Below are 21,565 nucleotides of genomic sequence, written 5' to 3'. Positions count from 1 at the left end.
ATGGTTTGGGCCTGTTGTGCTGTATCTGGGCCAGGAAATCTTGCCTTCAAATTTGTGCATAAATAAAGAATCCTGAACTCATAGTGATATATACTGTATACTGTTTATGATTAACAGAGAACTCAGCTCTGCACCATGAGCAGTTTTGCTCTTTAATCTGTAATGTTATTCTAACTCTATGGTCAATTACTCAAATTATGAGACCAGACTGCAACACAAGCAACTTGTTCATTAAAATCCCTTTTTTCCAGGAAAGAATTTTATTAAGCCTCATTTACATTTGGTAGGAAAAGGTCATACCAGTGAGTCACTTCCACTCAATCTGATGAGGAACAGTAATGCTTCTGTTAAGCCGCACAGAAAAGAACACTGAAAGGCAAGGGCGTAGGAGCGGGCTTGATATTGGGGGGGACACATTTGCCCATCCCCCCCGGTTCCTACGCCAATGCTGAAAGGAACTGCTCTGAATATAATTGATTCAAACATCTGCTCATAGTAAATGTAAAAAGCAGTTTTAAGGGATAATTGTTTTTTTAAGAGAAAACTTCTATCCAAACCAATCTAGCCCTGTGTGAAAAAGTATCCCTAAACCTAATAACTTGGTTGTGCCACCCTTAGTAGCAACAACTGCAATCAAGCTTTACCATTAACTGGCAACAAGTCTTTCACATCTCTGTGGAGGAAGTTTGGATCATTCTTCTTTGCGGAATTGTTTCAATTCAGCCACATTGGAGACACAACATCAATTCACAGCATCTCAAACTTTGACTAGGCCACTCCAAAACCTTCATTTTTTTGAGCCATCCAAGATGGGCTTACTGGTCTGCTTCAGACCATTGTCTTGCTGCAGAACCCAAGTACGCTTTAGCTTAAGGCCACAAACTGATGGCTGGACATTCTCCTTCAGGATTTTCTGAGAACAGAATTCATGATTCCATCAATTACAGCAAGTTGTTCAGGTCCTGAAGCAGCAAAGCAGCCCCAGACAATTACACTACCACCACCACGTTTGACTTTTAGTATAAGGTTCTTTTTCTGAAATGCTGTGTTAGTTTTAGGTCAGATATAACAGGACACATAGCTGTCTTTCTGGGTTCTTTTGGGACCTCCTGGATGAGTTGTCCATGCCCTTTTGGAGTAATTTTGATAGACCGATCACTCCTAGTAAGGTTCACCAGTGTTCCACGTTTTCTCCATTTGTGAATAATATCTGTTACTGTCATCCAGTGGTGTCCTAAAGCCTTAGAAAAATTTCCTTACTTACTGATAGACTTACTGTGTATATTTTGTTGCTTTTTGAGATCTTTTAGCTGCTTTATGCTGTCAGACAGGTTCTATTTAAGTGACTTCTTGATTCTCTAGGTCTGGCAACAATAAGGTCTTGTTGTGGTTAGAGAAATTGAACTCAGATGTGATAAATCACAGTTATGTTTTAAATGGGGCAGACACTTTTTTTCACTCAGGGCCATGTAGTTTCTGTTTTTTTTTTCTCTGAATAATAAAAACTTACATTTAAAAACTGCATTTTGTGTTTACTTGTGTTGTCTTTGACTAATATTTCAATTAGTTTGATGATCCAAAACAATTAAGAGTAACAAACCTGCAAAAAAGTAAAAAAACGTGAAGGAAGCAAACACTTTTTCACACATACATAAATGCACTTTTTGTAATTGGCTGTAACTGGAAGTTGAAGTCTGTGGTCTGGGTCTTGTGACTTGCTTGTATAATTTGAACTTTCCTGCCTGAAATTAGTTCCGCTGGGGCCAGTATTTAGAAAAAGCGGTAGTGTTTTTTTGCTGATAGATGGCAGTGCTTTTTTCCCACATTGCTGATAGATGGCATCAGGGCAGCTGTGGAGAATGACACATGGGCACTGCTGCCCACACATTGGCCCTTTTCTGGAGACGTGTCTTCTGATAGCGTCTGGTCTGCTTCCTTAAGCAATGCTGTCTCAATCAGTATGCTTTTTATTTTTCTGATTATTCAGTTTTAATTGCAGGTTTTCATGACTTAAATATGAGCTTTAATAAAATTTGTTGACTGTTAGTTAACAGGACAGCTGCTTAAATGTAAAAGAACATGAAGATAAATATATAGTTATAACACTTTATGTTATAACACACTAAATGTATCTTTCACTCATTAGAAACAATCAGTGCAGTAGCAGTACTGAAACATCTGGAAAAATAGAGGTACAGTGGAGAAAATAAATATTTGATACTATCGTGATATTATCATAGCAACACTTCAATTGCGAGAGGCAATTGTAATTTTTAAATAATTAATTTTCATTTTATTACATTATTACAAATATATTCGTCAGATTTTAATTAATAGCTGCCATGATAAAGCAAATTCTGGAAAGAACAATGTGACATATGTGACAATGTGATATATATTTGCCTGGAATCCCTCTATTTACTCAGGACATGTGATCTTACTGTGAATTACAAATGAACAGACGTCACGTTAGAGCAGTGTTTCTCAACCCTGTTCCTGCGTATTCTACTGAATATTCCCACTGTTCTGCATATTCTAGAGCTTCCTCTGCTTTAAAATCCCTTATTTGGTATTATATTTCTAATACACTGCTGGATATACATTGATGATTTTGATTTTTTCCATAGGGGGCTAAGGGATTTTAACAGGTAAACAGAATAAAGGATTGTCTATAAGCTGATCAGTTGGATCTGGTGCAGGGGTGGGCATGGGTTAGCTTGATTCTGCTCAATATATATATATATATATATATATATATATATATATATATATATATATATATATATATATATATATATATATATATAGTGTAGCTACACTACTTTACACAAAGAAAAGTTTTTCAAAAGACCAGCATCATTTTATACCAAAAAATGAAATAAATGCATTTGTATGTTTGTTCTCCATCATTTCTTTTTTAGTGTTCAGTAAGAAATCTAGCCTCTTTTGGGCTTGAACAAGTACATTAAAGTCAGGCTGAAAATCTGATGTGGAAATGTGGAGGACAGCACACAATTGTGATCAAATCTATTTTATGAAGAACTGAAAATAGATGATTCCTAAGTTTGGTATCCCATTACTCTAACATGATCCAGTAATATCACTTGAAACATTTATTTTGAATACATAAGAAAGAAATCTTTAAGAATTTAGTGGTGTGATATAATAACCCTTTGATTTTCCTGTTTTATAGGACCAAATTCTTGTCTTATTTCTCAGGATATTACTGGAAACATACATTATGAATACAGTTAACAATGTTAACTGTTAATAAGAGTTTTGTACTATCATTTGATAAAGACTGTTTTACAGATAGTTGTATTTCTGGTGTATATTTGTTGATTAGATCAGGTAAATCATTTTTATTTAGCTGTAAAACTCGTTTCTGTTCCTTTTTCAGTCTCTGCAGGAGAAGCACGAGCCTCTGCTCCTCCAGCACCGCTGTGCACGCGTAATACACCGTTTAGACACGCACACTTTTTTTGGTGCGGAATGCGCGACTTACAGTTTTACTTTTCCTTCCTAATTTACCAACAATCTCACGCGAGCCGAACAAAAATAGTCAGAGGTAGGGGTGGGCGATATGGCCCTAAAATAATATCACGATATTTTATGGTATTTTTGCGATAACGATACTCTTGGCAATATGACAAAACACTTCTTTTAAAAATATTTCAAAGATACATTATACACTGCAAGAAAAAAAATGTTATTATTACATACAATATAATACTGCACACCCCTAAGTGAAATACAAGAATTTTATCAGATTTGTAACAGAAATCAATGATCCAGAATGTCATGATACTAATAATAATGCACTCCATATATCTCCAGATATCCAGGATTATAGTAAAATAAATGATACTGGACAGATATAATCTAACTCTAGTAGATATATAATGGGAAATGGGATGGGTGATATGGATGACGATATTTTATAGTATATAATCTTTCACGATATTGAAAATTTTTTACAATATTATCATGTACAATACGATATGGCACACCCCTTGTCAGAGGGCCGGTTGTGGCCCGCAGGCCATACAATGCCCAGGTCTGATCTGGTGGAATTTAAAGTACAGCCTCATAATCAAAATACCTGGGGGGGTGTGTTACATAGGAGGTAAGAAAATAAATTGTTTAATTTCTCAATAACGATAACAGCACAGATTTTTGCTGAAAAAAAGACGTCTTTTCACCTTTTACTTTCAACCTAATTTAGACATTGTAAATAAGTATACTAGAAGTGTGCTACTTACAAAATACACAAACAAGAAGCATATTTGTGGGAATTTTTGCTTCTGAAAAATTGGACCTCTTGAATTTATAGAAAAAAAAAAGGAAAAAATATTGTTTAACATGTTTATTTAATACACAATTCTCATTACAACATAAAATATAGCATATATAAACTGACCATATACAACAATATCAACAGAATAATACATAGTGTTCTAATTAACAATCTGAGCCACTTCTCTACAGTCCTACACTGGAAACATGTCCAAATCTGATCAGACTGTTTAGACTGTTGTTGACAGTAACCAATGTAGATATGCAACCAGATCTGATCTCTATGTTCAGACAGTGGTTGAGAGTAAAATGATATTGAAAAGTTAGGTATTGATAAGATATTGACCTCAGTTAGGTCAAGAGGTCAAGAGCTACTTCTGCAGTATTGCCTTGTACAGATTAATGATGCACCAAAAAAATTGGTTTAAACTAAAACTAAACCAAATTTTTTTTTGCCACTTTGTTTACAATTAAATACGTTAAATAGTCTAAAAGTATATTTTGTGTAATACAAAACTACAGTTTCACAAATATTAATTGAACACTGAATATACGACTTAAAATAAACTAGTAATTGTTTGGAATATATTATTGGTCTTTTCACTTATTCAGACAAACAGCAAAAACACCATTTTTCGACACATTTCAGCTGCAAACTATTCGGTGCACTGCTAGTTCAATTGAATTGGATTTATGTGATTACATGTTTGATTACCTGTACCTCTACATTTACATTTACAGACTGCATCTGTTTTTATGTGTTTTTTTTTTTGTTAAACGTCAATAAATGAGAATATTTTATAAAAACTGTGACGCATGCTTATTTTTTTATAAACCACAACTGTACACAATTAAATACCTTTACATTACTATTACTACATAAAAAACAATATTATAAAATAGCTTAAAAAATTCTTGTTACAAACTCTGATGTGGGAAGTTCTTATAAACAGTGGTTTTCAAAGGAAAATATGTTTTTCAAGCAGTGAACTTACTACCTTATTTAACTGTTTTTTACAACAATCAGTGTGCTTTTATCTGATATGTAGTCGCATTTATAAAACTCTAAATTCATGCTGTTATCACACAATATGTTTTCAATTAGCATGTTTAAAACATGGATACATTTTACAAACAAACAATATTACCCACTAATACAGTTCTGGATCTTTATTATCTTATTTACAATTGATTGCAGACAGCATAATAGAATTAAATACCTTGTGTTTCAATCTTTAACTACATTAAATAACTACTGAAACTGATAAACAATTTTTGGGGTACAGATTATAAATAATAAATAAAAGGCTATGATAAGACAACCACAGCTGGTTCTTGTCTTAGCATGAGACATATACAAAAGGGGGATTTTATTGGACTGAGTGTGGCATGTGTAGCTAGCTATAAGAGCAGAAAGAGAAAGAAAATAATAAATTAATTGTTTCTGGGTGAAGGGAGAGGAATAGTTAGTCCAGGACAAGGTTTTGTTAAACCAGGACATAGAAGAGGAATATTTAGTATTTAGTAATATTTGGTTTAGTGTTTAGAGTAAACAAAAAAATTTTGTGTTTATGTACTTTAATTTTAAATTTTTGGACAATATTCAATTAAATTTACAGGTCCTCACCCATCGTAATTTATTTAACTAAACTGAGTTGTTATATTATTTGTAGCCTCGCGCTGAATTCAGCTCTGCGCTGCGAAAGAGAGAGAGAGAGAGAGAGAGAGAGAGAGAGCGCAGCGCGGCGCTTTTTGTCTGATTTCTCTTGATTAAATATCAATAAATGTGAATGTGAATTTAATACCATTGAATATCATACATTTTACTACACCTGACAGGACCTTATTTATTAAAATGTTTTTTGTTTTTTTTTTAAATCGCAATGCCGCACACGCTTTTCTTATGACTGACGCTAAATCCTTATAACTGTTTGATCCAGCTGTTAAACTGTTATATTAATACCATTTTAACGTTTTTCGTTTCTATGTTTTGAAATTCGTTAGATTATATTTGTCAACATTTTGGGTTTATTTTCGTTTGTTATTTTTGTAATAATAATAGAAATTACATCATTTATTTTCTTTTGTACATTTTTTAAAGGCGAGTAACAAAGGTAAGTCAATAGTTACTTTTACTGGTAACTAGTTACTTTTATAGTGGGGTAACTCAGTTAGTAACTCAGTTACTTTTTTGGAGAAGTAACTAGTAAATATAACTATTTACTTTTTCAAAGGAACGTGCCCAACACTGGTTGACAATGAGCAAGTTTCCCGACGCACAACGAGCAGGCTTATTCTATTTGCTTGAATAACATGAAATGTTGAAAATTAATACAGACATGCAGAAAAAAATGAAGACAAGCTGTAACCTAGATATAAATAATGATATCTTAATAATAATAGAATAATAATAAATAATATAATAATATGCCAATTAGACACTAATTCATATAAGTTATATACCTGATTTGATCATTTTTCCGTACAATCCCTGCTAAAGATTTAGGTTAAGGAGACCTAAAGAAGGTCAGTGCATGTTTCTGGAAAAACAAAAAAGTGGGCGTGGCATCGCGATGGTTACCATCCATTGCGATGTTGGGTCATAAATGACGATGGACGAATTGAGAGACAACTTCTGATCAAGACCAGTTAGAACCAGTTTTTTAGGGAACTGTCTAGGGTGCCTTCCTCTGTGACCTTGAGGTGTGGTTTGTCTATAAATGCTTGTGTCTGTGAAATACTCTTCAGACTATTTCATTTTAACTCCTTGTAAGTGGAGGTGGTCCCTAGAGGTCTCTGTACAAATAAATTGTGAGGTGCACCTCCAGGTATCCAGTCTTTTTGTTTTCCCATTGAAAACGAACGCGGGAGTAGCACCAATATACAGGATCTGAGGGAGTACTCAACATGATCCAGATTTTTAAGATGTGACAACAAAAAAAAACAGTCTTTTGTGCAGAAAATAAACTATTTGGTTAATTTTATGAGGTAAGCATGTTGATGTATTTAGAGTTTACAAAAAGTAGCCAAAGTACTGTTAAACGCTTCTTAGCAGTTGTAAAAAACAAAAGTATTGGTGATTTGTTGATATAGCATATCGTGTGGTGTTCCACAGGGTTTTACTCTAGGGTCAATAAATCTAGTAGCCCTAAAGAAGTGAAGACTTAAAATGTGGGCTTTCATACATGTTCCAAAGGGTAGAACACTAAAAACAAACAACTGTAACGTTAGGTAAACTGCTTGCATCAAAATATTCAGTCTATAATATTTTAATGCAAGCAGTTTTTTTTTTCTGAGGTCATCCACTGTAGTATCATATACCTTGGGATGTTTCGAGTACAACCATGCTTTGAGAACCACTGTTCTAAAAGAATCTTTCTCCACATGTTTCAATGAAATACAAGTGAGAAAAAAAGGCAAACAAAATTACAGCAGGATGAGAAAATCCAACATCTAAAGTTATCCTGTTCCACTCCAATAGGATAGCAATCTCACTATACATGCTTAAGTATTAAAGGACAGAAAAATACAAGCTATGTACAAGTGGTGAAAGACTAAGCTACATGAAAAAAAGAAGCTATACACAACCCTGTCACTAACACTACGCCTAACCCGTGGGCACGTGACGGACAGTGAGGAAGGATGTAACACCACATTTTATGAAGGAGGGGTTGGAGGACACCACCATGATTATGTCCCCCTTATTCATTATGAAGTCATTTTCAGAGTACTTTGTTTTATACCATTCAAAGTTTTGCCAGTAGACGAATTCGTAGGCTTCCACGACAGGTCTGGGCTTGTTACTGTACCCTGTTTGGTACACCAGAACTTTGTGGGAGAGCAAAATATGTTCTGGCTTATCTTCTTCACTGTCTTTTTTACTTTCTCCGTTTCTGTAGGTAATCTGCAGTGAAATTCTGTACATCCCATTTTCAGGAACAATCAAAGACTTGCTGTCTTGTATTTTGAAATCAACCAATTCCAGTCTTAAACCCCATGTGACGTTGTCTTCATTTTGCGCTGAATTGGTGAGGCAGTCAGCTGTACACAAAACAAGAAAGCATGGGACAATTTAATTCATCATCAAAATTAATGAGACATAATTTTACGTTACAATTACGGTACTATTATTCATGACACCTTCAAAAATATAGCACAGTTCCACAGCATTCAGGGCTTTAGTTAGTTATTTTAGGTTAGTATTAAGATCCTTCCTGGATGTGATCATTAAGATACTTGTTGAGACGTGATGCTCATGGCTAAAAGAACGTTCTATAGCCTGGACACAGCTTTTTTTTATGTTCTGTCTTACACTTTTAAAATGAAAAATCTAAACTGAGATCCAATACCCAACCCAACACTACTGTATACTCAACAAATGATCTCTATACGGCTCTATATCCCACTATAAGGCGCACTCAACATCCTTATGTTTTCATTTTACCAGTCAGGTTGTAAGGAGCAGTTTCAGTAAAGTTTCTTCAGCACCGAGACTCGAGACTGAAGCAGGATTAGCATTACCCGCTAAGTGCTAGCTCTTTTGCTGTTCAGAAGTGAGTATATCAGACTGTAGCCTGCTGCTAACCCCAGCTAGCACTGCTGGAGCAGCATGAGCATTACCCGCTAGCCGTGCCATGCACTACTTTGCTCTTTCACTTTTCGGAGGGGAGTATATTGGACCGTAGCCTTCACGCTTACTGTGTTAAAACAAGCTACATGGGACGAACCATGGGATGAAATTAGCCTAGCATAGCTTTTATTGCTTTTTATTAGCTCTATTGCTATTCAATACATGTTATCCTCAGTATTTTCTAATATACCAATGCTAATGTTAATTGTGTTGCTGTTTTTAATACTTGATTCAATTCATTTTTTTTTTTAGATTTGTCTAATAAAGTTAACTTCAGTCTAGTTATAGTTGATATATTATATTATTATTATTATTCATAGAATGCGCTTAGAATATTAATATTGTATTGTCTACTACAGCTATAAAACAGACAAGTACACAGACGGATAGATAATTACACAGACAGACACACAGACAGATAGATGTTGTAGTTACCTATCAGATAAGCCGAGGGTGGTGGCTTAGGCTCAGAGATATCATCTTGCTGGTGATTTTGAGTTTCTGGAAGAGACAGGGATATGCCATTTTATCAAACATGATGATATCTTTACCATGTTTCATTTGTTTTGCCCTTTACTGTAAAGCATTAAATGTTTAATAGGCACTAAATGACTAAAACATTTGAAATGGCTACCACAGTGCAATTTCTCCCTCTCCCCCAGATGTGAAACTCAGCGGGTTGCCAGGTTGAGGACACTGAACTGAACACAAACGAGTGAAAGAACAGTTCAAGGACTTTTGCAATGGCAAGTGACTCCCAGTCATATTCTGCTGCAAGTTTTTCAGCCAAGGTATTTGTTTGGAATTATTTTCTTGTTTGCATATTATATACAGGCTTATGTGGATTTTATATAACAGTTTTCTATGTCAACTTTTAGCAAGGTAGCTAGGTATCTGCACCGCTGGTTGTGATAGCCAAAGTTAACAAAAGTTAGCCAAAGTACAGCAGCTTCTGTTCCATTTTGCTTGCTATTATTGTGTCCCATACCTGGCAACCTGGGGTAACTGGAGAATGGGCAGTGGGCAGAAGGAGATTCAAAACCCAAAGAGATTTCCACCTTGAAACAGACAACATACTGTGTATAGAGAGGTATTTACCATCTGATTACATATTTGAGTTAGTACAGAATATATAATGCTTAGAGTAATTTTTTTATGATAGTATATTATGTTGTGTTTATATGCATTCACTAAATATTCTGAACTTTTTTGTTTTTCGTTCCATTAAATTGTTTTCTACAATGTTACACACTTAATTTTTTTTACATTATTATTATTATTATTTTATACAAAATCAGAGCTTTGTTAAGTTACTGTTGTTTATACAATAGACAGATTTGTTGGTTTCCATTGAATATTTAAAAAAATTATAATGAACAGAACTTAAAAGGGGATTTTATATGTGAATAGAACCACGCTGGCACCACCACTCACCCATCAACTGCCCCGAAGTGCCCCACCCACTAAATTAGTTAAAGATCCACCGTAAAGATCTGCTGGCTTTACGGGCACCATGCTTCGTCTGACGTAGGGATCTGTATTTACTGTATGTTGTAAGTCAGCAGATGAGGGAGATTTTTTTGTGCTTCTTTTGCAGTTAAGAAAGAACTAGCTTATTCATATTTGGTAAACATGGGGCGTGGCCAGAAACAGCTTATTTGTACAAAATATATTCTTGAAGTTTAAATAAAATTTCTGTTTTTTTTTTTTTTTCTATTTCCAGGATATTACAGAAATATCCTGAAATATTACAATATTATTTTAAGGTCATATTGCCCATCCCTAATGGACATCAAAATGACAAAAAATAATTATATTTGCAGCACAAGCAAATCTCATGGCTTCCTCTTCCTGCTGCTGTGTTCATTGTCTCAAAGTTCTTTGTTGACAGGAAGTTAATAATCAACCCTGAATTCCTTTCAGCTTTCTAAGCAGCAAGGCTGTTTCATCAGCTGGCTGGCAGTCAAAAGGCATTTGTTGTGCTTTGACTACAGCAGCCCTGGAAATCGTCACTTCCCTGTGACCCATTCAGCTCAGTGATGACCCAACTTCAGGCTTCTGCTGAGGGTGCCATGTTTAACTCTACCGTCACTACAGCATGTGTATGACCACTGATTCATTTTTCCAGTTACAGGAGAAAGGAATGTACAAGGGTTGGACAATGAAACCGTGGGAGGTTTCATGGCTAAATTTGAGCAGCCTGTTGGCCAATCTTCATTAATTGCACATTGCACCAGTAAGAGCAGTGTGTGAAGGTTCAGTTTAGGGCTGGGGCGACGCGTCGACATAATCGACGTCATCGATTACGAAAATACATCGATTTGCATAACGTGCGTCGGCGCGTCGTAAATATGTTAATTAACACGGTAACATAGAAGCATAGAACTATTATTTAATTAAAATGATTTTTAAGAACAGCTAAACACAGTTCTGCAAGTCAAACGCGGAGGAGTTCACGTGCGAGAGAGAGAGAGAGAGAGAGAGAGAGAGAGAGAGAGAGAGAGAGAGAGAGACACAGAGAGAGAGAGAGACTCTCTGCTGAATCTGACTCCCGCTTCGCGGACAGAATCGGCACAACACCCCCGCTGTAGAACTGCGGGCATCTAAAGTTTGGGAGCATTTCACGCAAAAGGCCAACAATGTGGTCCTCTGCCATATGTGCAAAAGGAGCACTTGGAGCGCAAACATCCAGGAGCACTATGTCAACAGGGTCACACAGTAAGTTACCGTTTACATCAGGGTCTCCGCGGGTGTCCTTAAAAAGACTTAAGGCTGTCTACCAAAGGTTTTAAACCTGCCACAGGCAGAAATTATACATTTTTGGTTTATATTTGTGCATGGCATTTCGCAGTTTCCAGAAACAGTAGCATTATTCATAAGTTCAGGTGTTTAGCTAAGCTAGCTGCCTTAAGTTATTTTAGCTAGCGCCGTCGGCGCTGCGGTGTTACACCGTTTTCTGTCACCGTCGGAATTTTGTGACCAGTGCTCACGGTTATGAGCGTTCATTGGCAAAACGGAAGCTTTCTATACCTACACCTTACCCTCAGCCCTAAACTGAACCGTTTTGGCCAGTTCGGGGTAAACATTAGAAACGAACACGTTTCGAATCGGCCAGTGCACCGGTCTGCTGAGAACTACTTGCCCGTGGTCACAAAATCTAGCGGTCACAGAAAACAGTGCAACACACGGTTGTGGTGTATGGGAGCTTACCATTTTTAGCGTTATAGATCTAAACGTGTTGTACATGTAAGTGATTATAAGTGTGGGGTTTGGTTTAGTAGGCTTGTGTTGTTGTTGTTGTTATTATATATAAATATAGTATTTTATCGTTTGCTTTAAAACGTAAAATAATAATTATTTAAATATGTTTCTCAATAAATAGATTAGTCGACTAATCGAAAAAAATAATCGTTAGAATAATCGTTTAAAAAATAATCGTTAGGGACAGCCCTAGTTCAGTTAGCAGGGTAGGAGCACAGTTTTGCACACAACATTATGGGTGACATACCAGAGTTCAAAAGAGGACAAATTGTTGGTGCATAACTTGCTGGCGCATCTGTGACCAAGTCTTTGTGATGTATAAAGAGCCACGGTAATGTCATCCAGTGTAATGTCAGCATACCACCGAGAAGGACGAACCACATCCAACAGGATTAACTGTGGACACTGTAAGAGGAAGCTGTCTGAAAGGGATATTCGTGTGCTAACCCGGATTGTATCCAAAAAAAAAAAAACACGGCTGCCCAAATCACAGCAGAATTCAATGTGCACCTTACCTTTCAGTTTCAAGTCTTGCAACCAGTGGCCCCAACCTTTTTATGACCTCACACTACAGTGCACAATTTCTACAGGACAATGCTCATTCACATACTGCTGCCATCTCAGGAACTTGCCTTGTGGACACAGATACCATGCCATGGCCAGCCGCATCGCTACACCTATCCCTGACTGAAAATGTTTGGGATGTTATGGGACAAGCCTTTTATGGGTAAGCACCACAGTGATAGTGGCACTAGTGGCAGGGTGGTGGTGGCAACAGTGGCAAGGAAAAACTCCCTTATAGTAGTGGTAGAAACCTTAGGAGGGACCAAGACTCAGCAGAAGGTACCCATCCTCCTTTGATCACAGTTGCACCAAATCTTTCCGATTCCTTGGAATATGAGTTGTTTTAATTGACTTTACTATCATTAGAAGAGCTGCATATATAAGATGCTTGAAATGCTTAAAAATGTGGTCAGTCCAATTTGCTCAAGTAACTGATTACAGAGCACTGACTTAACTCAGTTTAGTCATTTTTTTCTCCTAACTTATTTATTTTCTTTTGCATATCTTTTGCAAAAGAAAATCATACATATTGAATTAAGCCTAAACATGAATAGTCAAATTATTAAATTTGAAATAAATTAATTCATGTTTATTCTGTGACTATTCCTTGTCATTTTTTTCCCTGTTTATTTCCATCTGTAGAGTCTTAGACTCTTGACCAATGAAGCTTGAGGTGTTGAAAATGGGATTTGAATTTAGGACCACTGTATCTTGACCAGCAAGCATATAGACAGTTGCACCACACTAGAACGGCGAAATCATGTACATTTTTTGGCGTCCAAAAATGAAAGGAAAGGTACATTTAATCAGAATTGTATTTGTAGAGAATTTCCATGGCTATTTAGTGACCCTACAGTCTACCTGCAGCTGTTCTAGAGCTGTGAAATGATTTACATTTTTGCATACAAAAAAAAGATTTGTATTTGTAGTGTAATTTCACAGTTCTTTAGTGGCCCTAACTGCAGCACATTTATTACTGGTTTTGGGGGTATGCAATATTTTATCATTACATTGTTTATTTTGTTACATTTTAAGTTTGCTATATTATTATATTATAATTATATCATTATTATTTTATATTGTGTCCATATTGCACACCCCTAATCTGAGGCGTGGCATCCTCTTATTATCTTATGGAAAGTTAAATGTTGCGGTTACCATTCTGAAGATCTAAGCAGGGTTGCTTGGGGTCGGATCGCAATCTGCTGGCGGTGTGGTGATCTTGATCTACTTGGAGAAAAGAGGGAAAAGCATGTTCAGACACATGTGACCTTTCACTGCTACCAGAAATGTCATGCTTGTGCAGAGCAGGCTGTTAAGGTTTACTGTACTGTAAAGACTATAATTACAGTTACAACACAGCCTGCTCTCGCTTTAATTAATTAATTTGAAAGCCTGTTTTACCACTTCTTTATTACTGTCAGTGTGTCACCTCATTGAAAAAGTGAAGACTTACTATTTGCCCTGCTGTCGTGTCCTTTGTCCTGTGGAATAAGAGAAAGTTCACACACATTAGATCAGTGTCTGGTAGTCTTGGCAGCTCTGGTAGCTGATTTATACAGCAGGTTTTAAAGGTGACCTAGAATTAAACACTGCATTTTCCTCTTGGCATAGTATAGTTTAGTACGTGTAAGTGATAAACTGTGAACTTCAAACACTGTTGTTCCTCCTTCAAAAGGAAATCCAGCAGAACCAAAACAAAGCTGTAAAAATGAGGCAATTTCACAACCCCAAAATGTTAAATGTCTTTTGGGAGTTTATTAAGGATGTCCCTGATCCAATTATGTGAATTATCTTAGTGGGCATACCGTTAGCTGAACTGAGCCGTGAGCTGGAGGCTGGTAGTCTAAGAATGTGGGCATGGCAATATATATTGTTTGCTACATTTAAGGTATTTAGCAGCAGCATTTTAGTATGTTATTGATTACACCAACAAGGATGCTAATCCTGCAAGCTAGCTACGCTTTATTTTCCTCCAAACTGTTGACACGCTCCCCCCCCCCCTCCCTCTCTCTCACACACACATACAATATGCAGCTACACTAGTGTATGTTTTCTCCATTAAAGCTCTCAGCTAAACTCCGTAACTCAGAACATTACAATATTTTCACTATAAAAGCATCAAAACTACCATGATATATTAAAATACAGTAAAATTCAATCTAGTCAACCAGGCCAAAACTAAACTTTACTATTATTACAGTCTCCCTTCCAACAATACAGGTAACTACCTATGTAAAAAATATAAATCAAGATTTTAAAAGTGTGGTTTTAATACAATACATTTTCAGCAACTGACACCACTAATATAAATATCATTTACTTTTGCCAATCTAACACTATAATTTTAATCTACATATCCATTAATAAAATAAAAGCTAACAATCTGGAAGGCTGCATGGTTTACTCAAACGTGCACTGTTTGATATTTGCACTGTTTTTTTTGCACACATTTTTGTGATAAAATGGAATGTTTAGCTGGCTGGACCACTCTTAGCCTGATGATACCATTTTAATAATAATTTAAAAAATATATTTAAAAAACCTTAATTAGCAACTTAGATTTGTTATTTTCTTTTTGTACTGCAATGCCAAAGTACTGTATCAGGACTCAGTATCAGCAGGTACTTAAAATAAGTAATATTTATACCCCAAATATGTACTTAAACCCTACCCCCTAGCGGAACATTTGACCGTGGTTTTAGGAGAATAGCTACTCACACTAGCCCTCAAGACCTTTCTTTTCTCTCCATAGTCCTCTCCCTCAAAAATTAAATGGACTTATTTTTTTAGCTCATGAACGCTAAACTCAGGAAACAAGTGGGGGCTAAGCTAAAAGCTAACAGGCTACAAGCTCTTCAGGTAGTGCTGAGAGGAAAGTAAGTGTGTTTTGTGAGCTGCTTTTGGTTATGGAAACATTCCAGTAAAAGCAGAGCTGCAGCTTGGTTTTCTCTAATAGCTAACTGTTAAGGAAAATCTGTCATTTTTAAAGGTTTATTCGGATGTCAAAATAGCAGTGTGGTAGACAAGCTCTTTAAACCACATGAGCAGTTTTCTCTCAAAAGAAAAAGATACACACCTACTATTTACACATTAAATAACAACTTAAACCCTACTAGAATATAATGTTACAAGTAGTAAAGATCCTGCAGTGAACATTTCTGAACCAGTGCAATAAAACTTGCTGGGATTGTGAAACTGCCTCGGGCTAAAAGTCGCCAATAAGTGAAAACAGATTTACTCAGAAACAGCAAAGCCAGGTCGTTTGAATCTGGGGGGGAAAAATCTAGGCCACAGTTTGACTGATCATTCTGGCTATCTTAGCGTGTGTTGTGCATTTGTGTGTGTTTATGTGTGAGATTACCGGAAAAATAAGGCACAATTGTTTTAAGATAACTTTTTTTTCCTGCATCTTTATGTACTTTGTACTTGAAGCGTGTAATTGTGCCAGAAATGCTGATGAAGGTTTTTATTAGCTTGGTTAATAGAGCCAAATCTGACAGTAAAGGTTATATTTGTCCACAGATATCAGATGTCAGGCAGCAGGGTATCAAATCAGCCATGCTTTATGTAGCACTGCATCTAAGGCTCGATTTGAGGGGGTACATGGGGATCTTCTCTTAAACTTCTTAAACCTCTACCCATTCATTCCATACTCATTGGATTAATGTCAGAGCTGGGAACCTCTAATGACACTTTACCAGACAAATATTAAGTCTAGAAATAAGCTAAATTTTACATTGAAAAAGAAATGCTCAGTTCAAAATGCGATGAAGTACACATTTAAACCACCCTCTAAATTCTGCAGATTTAACAAGAGCATACCCTCAGGTCTTGTAATAGTGGAACCCTTTTTGGTACATTTATCAAAAAGGACCACAAACCCAGAAGGTTTCAATCTGTGTAATCACAGAAAGGATAAATAATTTAAAACCATTTAAACATCAATTTATTTCACAGTGAGTTGTCATGTTTCTACATAGGCCTTCAGCCTTCACTAAAAGAACACTAAATAATCTATCATTTCCTATCAAATTCTATCTAAAAAGTTTTTTACTACAGTTTATGAGCTGTATTTGATTTCATAATAATGCAGACGTGCCAATTCTCTGTCACAAGCTATGCTGCAATTCTCACACTGATTCACGGACACTAACGCTACATTTCAAGTCAAAACAAGTTGCAGCTTAACCTAAAATGTTTAGAGCAGCTCTGATTTTTCAAGCTCCTATTATGTTGCCCTACAGATCCCATGCTGTATTTGATTTAATACAGCAGGTGGAGTGTTTTACTGATATTTAGTAACTTCACATCTCACATTAAAGATCTCAGCACTGTTCTTTCATACAGGATATGCCACCTAACAACAAAGGGTAACATTTTACTTATATTATAAATGTCACGCACATTATGTTGGACATAAAATGTCAATCAATTTTTTGCAGTAGGTGCTCTGTGCTGAGGTACATGGGGCATATTTTAATCCTTAACCATTTGAGGTCCCGCATGGGTTCTTTAGCAAAGGCCAAGGAAAGAAAAATTTAGCCAGGAAAAGGAGCATTTAACCAGGCACCAACTCATTTATTCAGGCATTTAAAGGAACATCTAAAAGGACAAAGGATAATTTAACTATCCATTCATTCATCCAGGCAACAAATCCTTTAATCCGGCAAATAACCATTTGACCCAACAAAAGAAAGAGCCATTTAACCAAGCCACAAGCCATTTACACTGGCAAAAAGCCATTTAACCACACAAATTTCAATCTATCCAGGCAGAGATCCAGGCACTAAAGATTTATACAACTGTTTATCAGGTTCTTTGTGTAGGTGGTTCTTTAAAGATGGGTTAAACAAATAGTCATTCTTTTGTGGTTCTACTGTGAAGGCAATTGATCTGTGATAAGTTGAGATGCTGAGATATGTTACACATTTTATTCATAAACCACTCAAATTTGTGGTTTCTTTAGTAAATGCAGTGACTATTTAAACCAAAACATGTATTAACTATCAAAAGGAAGATCTGTTTTTCCATAAAAAAATATTTAACCAGGCAAAGAACCAATTAACCAGGCAAAAACCATTTAAGCAAACAAAGAAACATTTAGTCACAAAAATAACCATTTAACCAGGCACAAAACTAATTAATTAGTCATGCAAAGAACCATTTAACCAGGCAAATAAACCATTTAACAAATAAAGGAACCATTTAGTCACGAAAAGAACCATTTAACCAGACAAAGAACCATTTAGTCACGAAAAGAACCATTTAACCAGGCAAATAACCATTCAGTCTCAAAAAAAACTATATAGTCTTGCTAATAACCATTTATCCAGGCAATAAACCATTTAGCCACATAAAGAACCAATAAAAACATTTAACCAGGCAAAGAACCATTTAGTCATGCAAAACAACACCCAACAAGGCAAAGATAAAGAAAAATAACTTGTTACACAATGTTTGAACAATTTACATACGCACTGTGTATTTAAACAACTACACTGCAACACAACACAAAAGACCGTTGTATGTTGTTTCCATGTGAAGCTAATCTACGACATCCACACAGTTTGTGCTATAAAAAGCAAGCGATTCATAATGACGACGATAATGGTGATGATATCTATGATTATCATTTAACACGTTTAGGTCAGACGGCTTTTTAAAGCTGCGTAGCGATCATATCTGACTTTACTGCCAACTGCAGCCAAATAAACTAAGTGCACTAAAAGTAAAGTGCACGTGGTTACTCCAGAAGGTGTGTACCAGTTGTTAAACAGTGTCGTTTAACTGAATTTTAAAATCAAACAAAATAGCAAGAAATAAATGTGTGAGGCAACATTAGCTAGCACAGGTCCTTCCAAACACAGTTAGACATTTTTTCTATAAGAATTTTCAGTGTAGAAGAGCTCAGTGCCATCATTCAAATCCTTTACATAAACATTGATTCAATGTCAGAATTTTAACACTACCTGATGCCTATTATGCAGTGTTAAATGGAGGTTGTTTTAAGATTGTTTTCCACCATCAACATTAAAAGATGTAATGCAACCAATAAACAAATGTTTATTCAATGTTCTTTGCTATCAGGGTACAATTCTAAACACACACACTATACGGAGTTTCTAACGTTAAAGTAACTCTTGGTCTTTCTGTCCTGGGACGGTCCTGATGTGAGCCAGTTTCATCAAATGTTTTTAAGGTCTTAGCGAATGCACCTGAAAATACTTTGAGTTCTTGAAATTTCTTAATTGACTAATCTGCATGTCTTATATATTTTTTTCTACACTTAGTTAAGTAGTTTTGCCATAATATGTATTTGTTCATTACTAAAATAGAGCTGTTTACTGTATACCAACTCTACCTCTTCAAAACTTCACAACTGATGCTCTCAAACACAAATTCAAAGTATTCAAGTAATTAACTCTTGACAAGTTTAGCAAGCCATTCTAGGTGACTAACTGATAAAGCAGACTAAGAACATCCAGCCAAGATGTGCAAAGCTAAGGAAGGGGTGCGATATTAAAGAATCTATAATATAAAACATATTCTATTTTGTTTAAAACTTTTTTGCTTACTGAATAGTTCCAAAGGTTTTTTTACCATAGTTCCATAGACTGATACTGTATTTTTTTATTCCTGTCAATATGACACAATTTCAGTATTAATGTAAACAGTATAAAAGCCATCAAACATTCTTAAGATTGATCACTCATGATACACAGTATTTAACATTTTGATTTTGATATGCAGCCAAAATACATCAGCAGTTGTGGTTTCTGCTATTGTTCAAATGTTTTTTTATGCATTGTCCATTTTTTCCTTCATGTGCAACTGCCACTATGATCAGGAGATTGCTGGTTCGAATCCTGTTCATGTACCTTGCCATCAGCTACCAGAGCCCTGAGAGAGCACAATTGGCTTTGCTCTCTCTGGGTGGGTAGATGGCGCTAATAAATCACTAATAAATAGGGGAGTCCCAATGAGTGGTTTGGGTAATTGGCCTTGTAAACTGGGGGAAACATCAGTTTTACTTTTTAAATAAAACTATAAATAAAAAATTATAATAGGATACTTTATTAGTAATAATGTTATATGCCTATAGTTATTTAGTATGTTACCTCTCAACTTTTGTGCCTTTGTATAACTTACATTTGCTGTAGTAACACTGGGAATTCCCCCAATGTGGGACTAATAATAATAATAATAATAATAATAATAATAATAATAATAATAATATTAAATAAAATATAAAATATAAAATTTTATATTTTATACTGCGTTGCAGTCCAGTTAGCACCCTAGTCCTACCTTGCACGCGGGAAACTCTATGTAGAACAACAGGCAGAAGCCCAGCGACAGCACGAGCACCAGCACCAGCACGAGGACGAGCACAGCGGCGCGCGCGAAGTAGAGCTCGCGCTTCAGGGCGCGCTGAAAGCGCAGCGTGGCTTCAGTCTCCAGCAGCATGTTGTAAGTTTCACCTCGGGCTCCCTCCTCTCTCCTCAGCTCGATCGCTCCCATGCGAGACAGCAGAGCTCCCATCCTCACTTCCACGCGCTCCTATTTATCACATTCACCCACGTTGTTTCTCTTACGTTGCGTATCGACGCCCAAAACAAACATCCAAGCCGTGAAGTTTCGTCAACGTGAAAGACGCCGTGTGGCCACTCAACTCACACAACCTGATTAACCAATACCCGGATACTTCCTGCCCGCCTGCCTGCAGCTTTACTGCCTTTTACTCAGGCACAAGGTGGGTGGATCAACTCACACCGAGCAAACCATGTGACCCGAGCTCAACCTGCAGAGAAATTTGCAGTCTGTTTTATTACAAATACCTGCTGTGACCATAGTTACCATGCTCAGCAGGTGTCCATCCACATCTTCACATGGGCACTTTTAGTTCGTGGAAATTTTCATGGAAATCAATCCATCCTTATCATCATCATCATTATAAATCATTAGGGTCAGTATCAATATAAATTTAATACAAACACTGCGTAACTATGCCTTTTTCTAGTTAGTCAGCTTTACTTAGAATTACATTTGCTTGCTAAGAGAAACTGCTTAACTGTAAACCCAATTGAGACCAATTCAGTTTCTGAATCAGTTTGTCTGATTCTGATATTTATAGGTGTATGTCTGAATAAAATAAACATTGTTGTTTTATTCTATAAACTACAGACATTTCTCCCAAATTCCAAATAAAAATATTGTCATTCAGAGCATTTATTTGCAGAAAATGAGAATTGGCTGAAATAACAAAAAAGAAGCAGAGCTTTCAGACCTCAAATAATGCAAAGAAAACAAGATATATTCATAAAGTTTTAAGAGTTCAGAAATCAATATTTAATGGAATAACCCTGGTATCATGGCATGTTCTCCTCCACCAGTCTTACACACTGCTTTAGGATAACTTTATGCCACTCCTGGTGCAAATATTCAAAAAGTCCAGCTTTGTTTGATTACTTGTGATCATCCGTCTTCCTCTTGATTACATTCCAGAGGTTTTCAATTTGGTAAAATCAAAGAAACTCATCATTTTTAGGTGGTCTCTTAATTTTTCTAGAGCTACATTTTCCTGTTTTACGAAAAAAAAAATGTGCCATCAGGGAAGAAAAAATCCATTGATGGAATGACCTGGTCATTTAGTATATTCAGGTTGTCAGCTGACCTCATTCTTTCAGCATATACTGTTGCTGAACCTAGACCTGATCAACTGCAGCAACCCCAGATCATTTGCTTTGTTAAATCCAGGTAGTGACATTTTTGTGCTATCTTTTCACTGATGCTATAATCCACTGTCCTGTG

The 21,565-nt window shown here is 36.1% G+C and overlaps 1 protein-coding gene across 2 annotated transcripts; it reads right to left on the bottom strand.

The window, feature by feature from the left end:
• Positions 1-4,351: 4,351 nt before the first annotated feature.
• On the bottom strand, positions 4,352-20,484 carry LOC103041868 (uncharacterized). 2 transcript variants are annotated; one of them, XM_022670494.2, is made up of 5 exons: positions 20,063-20,484; positions 14,208-14,235; positions 13,910-13,981; positions 9,362-9,427; positions 4,352-8,337 (listed from the first exon to the last, which is right to left on the bottom strand). In XM_022670494.2, exons 1-5 carry the CDS (start codon positions 20,294-20,296, stop codon positions 7,904-7,906), a joined length of 834 nt encoding a protein of 277 aa, XP_022526215.2. In that variant the 5' UTR covers positions 20,297-20,484; the 3' UTR covers positions 4,352-7,903. The 2 variants fall into 2 exon arrangements, with proteins under 2 accessions (XP_022526215.2, XP_022526216.2); XM_022670495.2 differs by having other exon boundaries at positions 13,910-13,978.
• Positions 20,485-21,565: the final 1,081 nt, after the last annotated feature.

This window comes from Astyanax mexicanus, chromosome 12, assembly GCF_023375975.1.
Source record: "Astyanax mexicanus isolate ESR-SI-001 chromosome 12, AstMex3_surface, whole genome shotgun sequence".
Lineage (NCBI taxonomy): Eukaryota > Metazoa > Chordata > Actinopteri > Characiformes > Acestrorhamphidae > Astyanax > Astyanax mexicanus.
This window is presented reverse-complemented; position numbering and strand designations above follow the sequence as displayed.